At 40.5% G+C, this 7281-nt stretch overlaps 1 protein-coding gene across 1 annotated transcript; it reads right to left on the bottom strand.

Moving 5' to 3' along the window:
- Positions 1 to 4294, bottom strand: aipl1 (aryl hydrocarbon receptor interacting protein-like 1). Its single transcript, XM_034115322.1, has 6 exons — positions 4190 to 4294; positions 2360 to 2539; positions 1036 to 1224; positions 713 to 889; positions 487 to 628; positions 1 to 200 (listed from the first exon to the last, which is right to left on the bottom strand). Exons 1-6 carry the CDS (start codon positions 4292 to 4294, stop codon positions 1 to 3), a joined length of 993 nt encoding a protein of 330 aa, XP_033971213.1.
- Between the last annotated feature and the right edge of the window lie 2987 nt (positions 4295 to 7281).

The following is a 7281-nucleotide window of genomic DNA, read 5'->3' as shown; positions in this document are numbered from 1 at the left end:
TCAAAACATGCCTCTGTACTTGTTCTTGTCCTCCTGGTTCTTTTCCTCCATGCGCATATTAAGCACGGCCAGCTCTCTCTTGACGACTTTCTTCATGCCTGGGTCCAGGTCCAGCACCCGGCTGAAGTCCTGCCGAGCCTCTGCCTCGTTCCACACTTCTGCGTGGGCCTTCCCTCGCAGGAAGAAGGCCTTCATGTCACCTGGAGAAGAAGAACAAACGTAAAAATGTGCTTCTATGAACACATACACAATAAACTGTGCATGCTCAAGTCAAGAACAGGCAGGATCTTTTATGGGATCAGAAAGTCATAGACGCATTACACATCGACTTAAAGCTAGCATTAAAGATTTCAGGGGGAAAAATACCATGCTAGGTTGAAGCTAAAAAAAAAACTGTAAGGCTGGAACACAGCTTGAGTCTCACACTCAACAGGCTTGATTTACATAATCTTGGCCTCACACACATATAGTCTCTGTGAGTGTTACCTGGGTGCTGGTTGATGATGTCGGTGGTGTGCTCGATGGCCTCGTAGTACTCTTCTGTGCGCATTAGACACTGGCAGTAGTTGAGCGTTATGGTGTTGGCCATCTTCTCCAGCTTCAGCCAAGGGACCTCCCATGCTTTCTCCTGAAGAAGATCAGATCCATGTCTATACATACTGTTTTTCAGAATATAATTATTAGTGTTATTTCAGACCACTTGTTTGATCACCTTTGTCTGAACATTCTTGATGCAGATGATGGCCTCCTTGTACTTTTGTGTGGCCTCGTCGTAGTTCCCCTGTTTGTAGAGCTTGTTCCCCTGACCGTGAAGCACAGGCACCACCTTCAGCCTCTCCTCATCGTTCATAGCCCACGTCTCCCTGTTGTACTCACTGGGCTGCTGAACCTGTCAATCACACTCACAGTAAATGTATATAACCTGCTTCCCTTGGCACCATGGACCAATGTTTTCTAAAAACAAGTTAATAACCCTATAACAAACCTGTTGGTAAGAAAGGCTAAGATATTGAGGTTGTGTTTGTTCCTACTCACCCTGAGCAGCTCCAGGACAAAGTAGAGGGGTTTTGGTTCCTTCATCAGCTCGTCCAGGTCGTCGTAGCCCAGGCTGTGGTAGGCGAACATGTTGGCCATACCACATGTATGGATCTGCCAGTCCACTGGGTCTTTGCCTTCTGCAATGCGCCTCATACTCTTGGAGACTAGTGGATAAACACCAGTATGCTGGTGAAGAGAGAGATCACATTTTTATTAAAATATCAAAATGTAAACTTGGCTTACGGTGTTAATTTTCAAGCCTCTTCCGAATTCTGTCTTATTAAAGAGGAAAATGGTGTTGTACTCATTTATTTCATACTTATTCTTATACATACTCATACTTCACTTACCCTACACAGGGAATCAGATTACACTTACATTCAACTGATTAAACAGATTCATTATATTATAAAATGAGTTGTTTAACATTATCTCCAGTCTATTTCCTCACTCAGCATGGCACGTTTGCCCTCCACTGGCTGGAAATGATACTGCACAGCATACAGGAGTGTGGAATGTGAGGGGCCGCCATGTTGTTCAGAGAGGAGTGAATACATGCTATAAGCTCATTCAAATCTAATCAGAGTGGAGGTGAGTCAGGAGGGCTGATTCAGCAGAATCAGAGCCGATTAGGGAAAAGTGAAGCTGCTGCAGATTAATGAAAGTGTGCCTCAACCATCTGTCTGTGACAGTGTGGGGCACACACAGACACGCAGACAAAACATAAAAATCATAGATCTATGATTCTAATACGTCAACACTGTTTCATATATATTCCCATCTTCATGGGACAAACAGCTTTCATAACAGGGAGAGGCCACACAGAAACAACGCGACGACAAAACATTACTCACAGAGAAAATATGCAGGGAATTCAAAGGGAACTTTACTGACAGTAAATCACATATTCAGGTTGTTGATACACACATACTTTATAAAACACATGTTATTTTATTTTTATGTAGTAAGTCAGGGAGCCTGTTGATCCAGTTATGAGCAAATCGGTTCTCTGTTAGCCCTGCTTAGAGGATAGCTTTATAAGCTGAATACTTTTGTGGTTTTTTTCTATATCATGAACAGGAGGATAGTTTGACATGTGCTTAATGTTTAGGTGTCACATTCATAGCACCTACAACTTCTACAGTGTTGTTTTGCTGCAGAGTCTATAGCCTCCACATCCTCAGTGTTATGACATAACGTGAACAGTCAAGCTTCTAAGAAGTGATTTGCACTAACAGACAATAATGCACTTCAATTCAAAACAAGCAAAAAGGGAACTCACAAACAATTTTCAACACACACCATGATGTCAAGCACTCACAATGATGTCACACCAGAATTCAGCCACCTCTCCGATCCTCAAGGAGGACAACAGGGTTTCCCAGATGTCCATTTTAAACATGTTGCCGATCACTATCTCCATGGGCGTCCCCACCACTTTGCTGTCATCTATCACTGTCCGCTCATCATCACACAACTGGGTGCGGAAGTGGAAAGTCACCTGAAGTAAAAGAAACAGAGACGCATTACGAGAGATGATGCCTGCTCATTAAAACTAAAACAATGTGAGAAAGTGGGGATCATAGCTCTTTGTGTAAAACCTCTTAAATAACCCAAGGCAGATACAACTATTATTAGGAAGACCAGATAGTGCCTGAAGAGCAATGATCAAAAATACCATAAAATTAAATACAATGTTTGTTAAAAAGGGAACTGAACAAACCTTCAAAGTCTTAACAAAGGTTTTATATTACAAGCTCTACACACAGCTCAGTTATTCAACAGGACAGAAAGTAGGACAGAAAGCCAAGATTCCCTGGTTTTATAACATCCATGGAGAGTGAAGCAATACCAAACTGATCCCATATTTCATAATAACAGTGTCCTCAAAATACAGAACCAGCACAGGTCAAGTATAATTTTATGAACCAAGGATGATTTGAAATTCCTTAATAGGGAAACTTCCACTCTCAAAACAAAGCTATAACATACAGAACAAGAAATCCCCAACACAGTCACAAAGCTATAGTTCATGAACGTGAGCTGGTCTGAACAGTGAGTGAGGCCACACATTTGTATAATTAGTTTTTTTCAGATTCAAGAATGGTTTCATAAGTCACAGTCAAGTGAAGGCATTCTTTCTTGAGGAAAGACCAAACCAGACGCAGATGGTTTAAAGTGTTTTCAATAAGCTCTGAAAAAAAGTGTTCTTATTAAATCCGCATTGAGTGAAACATGTCCTTATTAACCTCTTCTGGCCACCAGGGGGAATTGCAACTTCATGAGTGAGCCTCCCCTCTCATCATGTTCACATGCAATAGCTTAAAATCGAAACATAAATCTAAGAGATGGAAGTCATGCATCATCAAATCAGCAGGCTGTTAACAGTATGTTATATGCTTTTATTTTCCAACTCATTTTGGTGGATTACCGATGCGCATGTTTTTCAAATCACTCCTGGAGTGGAATGAGCATATTATTATGTCTACTGTTTTTGTGATGTTCCACTGGCAGATGCAGATATACAATAATGCTTTTCAAATTGTAAACATTGCCCTAATGTCTAAATGAAATGTCATGTAACATAATCAAAAATGACAGACGCTGAGCATCCATCACAAGTGAAGAAACTTCTCTCTGTTCAGACAAAGAAACTCTGAACCTCAGACTTGTTTTTCCTCATCATTGTGCATTTATAGTCTTATATAATGCCACTTGAAGTCTTATGGATATTAAGGGGGATCTTTATGGAGAGATATCCATCATAGCTAAATTATTAGATTTAGATCTCTATTACATGTTTAATATCAAGTCTATATAATAGTCACAGATAAGAGCCTCTATTTGAACGTTATTCTCTTTGGTGCTTTGCAACCACAGTCTAGGAAGAATGTTGTTCTCTTTTGTCTTTGCATGCTCCTCAACTTCTATATCTCTTAAGATACACATTTAAAACCAGCTTTCTGAAGTGAATTCTAAATAACTTAAACATAAAAATAGGAGCATACATTGCTGCTATTTTCCTGAAATATGTTTCAGAGAAATTGAATTATTGACTGCAAACTAAATAGACTCTGTACTGAAGTAAACGTACACAACTTAGTCTATAATGGATGAGCTAAATGTAGCTCTTAGTGAAGATCAAAAATACCTTTGATCCAGAGATACATTTTGGAATTTCTCCGGTCCCTCCATGCAGAATAGTTTTCTTGATTCCCTCCAAGCCCAACAACATTGTATCCTGCATATCCGACATCTTTTTTTAAATGTTGATTAAAAGTCCCCTTATATTACCGTTCACATGTGTTTCACAATAATGTGTGGGGTACAATATGTGTAAAGGATATTGATTACTTAGAGGAGTCGTTCCTAGTGGATTAGTTGAGGCAGGGATAATGAGATTATTGCTTTGTGCATCGGTCATCATCTGCACTTTCCCTCAATACAGTCCGACCCCAGATCCATCCAGAAATAACAAGAAACAAACAGAAACAAATACAGAAATGAGAGGGTGATTACCTTTTTGGATTGACTAAATATATACTCTTTGTTTCTTTAGAGGGAGATGAATCCAAACCGGTTGAATGCACCACAAGACCAGAACAAAAGTGTGTGTTAGGGAGGGAGGGACAGAGAAAATAGGAGAAGAAAGAAAATAAACATAAATAGGTCTGCAAGAGTAGGACATGGTTTCCATTCCAGAGGAAATTTCCTGGATTTACAGTATGTGGATGTGGTGATCTGAACAATACGGAGACATAGTGAAGCAGACAATTACTGTATGGACTCCTTGACCTTGTCTATTAAACATCTGTCTTCCATATGTGCAGCGTATGTGTGTGAGAAAGGCAAGGCTCCTGTAGTGTGTGCTAAAAAAGTCTGCAAGCAGTTTAAGGAGGCAATTATTCTAAAACATTAGTGTTAATACCTTATTCCAAACTAATTGCGCGAATAGAAAACCCCATAACCGCACCTTGGCAGTGCTCACAATTGTATAACTTTACTGCTTTGTGTTTCCTCTGTGGAGAAAAAGGTATTTCACCATGGAGTATCAGGCAAGGCTGCAGTCTTATCTCTATTCAAATGAGACCTCTGTGTCCTTGGAAAGAGCTGCAACATACCATCAAGTTTGCCTTTTTTTACTCATGTGACAAACAGGATTGAGCAACAGTTTGGTATGTACTTGGCCACTCTTGAAGTACAGGCATTGAGCCGATTCTACGCCCTCCTGTGGAAGAGTTTTGTAGTGAAGCAGGAGTTTGTCCTCTTCTTCATCACACCGGGCCTGACATGTCCCTGTGTGTGAAGCCCCTTTCAGAGTACACACATCATCTTCATTTGACTTCATAATTCTTCTACAACCATCACAAACAGTTACAAATTGTGACCGGCAGAAGTTGGTACAGGGGAAGGCATGGGCATTATCATTCTACTAATATTTCTGATAGTACATTAAAATGGGTGCATTGTTTCTCCTCCCTCTGGATTTTGCTCCTCCTTTCTTCTCTGGGGAAACACTGGACATATGGCGGGGTTAACAGGTTTGTGTTGCTATAGTAACAGCCCTTTGAATGATAATTATATCTGTGAGTTATGAAATGGAAAAGAAAAAAGTGTCACCCCTGTCTATGAACATTTCATGAGAGCATGGTACTGGCTAGGGTTCTGGTTTGGTGATTTAAAGTGTTCTGTGTACTGACCTCAGGCCAGTTTAACTATGAGTGAGTGAAGGGAGAGCAGCAATACATCCTACCTGTTGGAGAGGCAATGACACTGTTGTGCGTTTAAGAGCTCAGGCTTTGTGGCAGTGACTCATAATGCTTGCGTCACAACGCCTACATCTCTCTGTGCTTTCTTTGTGTGTAAAGGTGCATATCTAGGTTTGCTGCATGAACATTGTAGCGTGGGGAAATCTAATGTCTCAGTTTGCTGAAGCGCATGCACACACATCTTTTGACAACAGGTCCAGCTATAAGTCGTCCTGCCAGCAGGAGGTACACCCCGGTCTCTCTCATTTTTAGCCCTGCTGGAAACCCGTCGCTGATGCATTAGTTCCACTTTAAGCAAGTCATGCTCTATTTCTGGAAAGTACAGTCGTGGATTTCCTGGGGAGGAGCCGCTCCCTGTGAAGAAGCCATTCATTCATATACATAACCCACCGGGGGAGGGCTCCTTCCATGACGCACAACATATACGCACATAGCATAATGTTTATGAATGTGTAAACCTTTTGTGCTTCTGCTGTTCGAATGAGGCACACAGTAAGAGAGAAAGACAGGATCCTTATTTCTCTCCCTGTCAGATTGACGTAAAGCTGACCCAGCAGATCTAAAAGAAAGACACACATGCAAATAGAGCAGTGTGGGGGTTACTATGGTCGGTTGGGGGACATAATCCACTACATTTATTTAGTAGATGTAGTAAAAAGGTAATTAGTTAAAGGAGAAATAATATGCACATTATCAGGTTCATATTTGTATTGTAGGTTTAGGGCATGTATGTTTGAATGATTTCATTTGAGTCAGTTTAGATTCATTTAATCCGGTCTATAACGCTCTGTTTTAGAGCCTGTCTCTTTAAGCCCCCCTCCAGCAAGAGTACAGTCTGCTCTGATTAGTCATTGTTCCAGGGTCTTCCACATCTGTGAACTCTGTGTCTCTGCATCGTTATTGCAGACGGGGGATGATGACACTGTAACAAAACTTTGTCCTTGAAAATGCATCGTTTTTACATCACTACCTTATCAAAGTCCTGGCCTTGTTGGCACAGTTTCTGGAGACAAAATTAATGAAACATAATGTTTTCTTTGTGGAACAGGATAACATATCAATATGAACCCTTCATGAATAGATACACTTTACACATACATTTTTTCCCACCTATTTTGAATGTGGGAAAACACACTGGCTGCTCTGAAATCGTCACAATGCCTTGCAACCATCTGGAGCGAACATTCTTTTTTGAATAAATGTATTGGTAGAAGTTGCATTATAAGTAATAATAGTACTTTAATTCCACCTAGTTGCAGAGAGAGGAAAACACACTTTCATCCAAATATGAATTGGACTTAATCAGCCCTCATGTGTTTGTTTAGAGGTTATCATTTTATAGCTAGATCTAAAAGAGTTAAGGTCTTGTAGTTCGCTATGTCGTTTTAGCCTAGAACAAGAACTTGTAAATGCTGGGCCTCAGATACCAGCATGTAGTCTCAAAGTGTGGAACAAAAAGGCCTAAGAATATTTC

The sequence above is a fragment of the Trematomus bernacchii genome, unplaced genomic scaffold, assembly GCF_902827165.1.
Source record: "Trematomus bernacchii unplaced genomic scaffold, fTreBer1.1, whole genome shotgun sequence".
Classification (NCBI taxonomy): Eukaryota; Metazoa; Chordata; class Actinopteri; order Perciformes; family Nototheniidae; genus Trematomus; species Trematomus bernacchii.
Note: the sequence above shows the minus strand (reverse complement) of the source record. Positions and strands in the feature narration are given on the sequence as shown.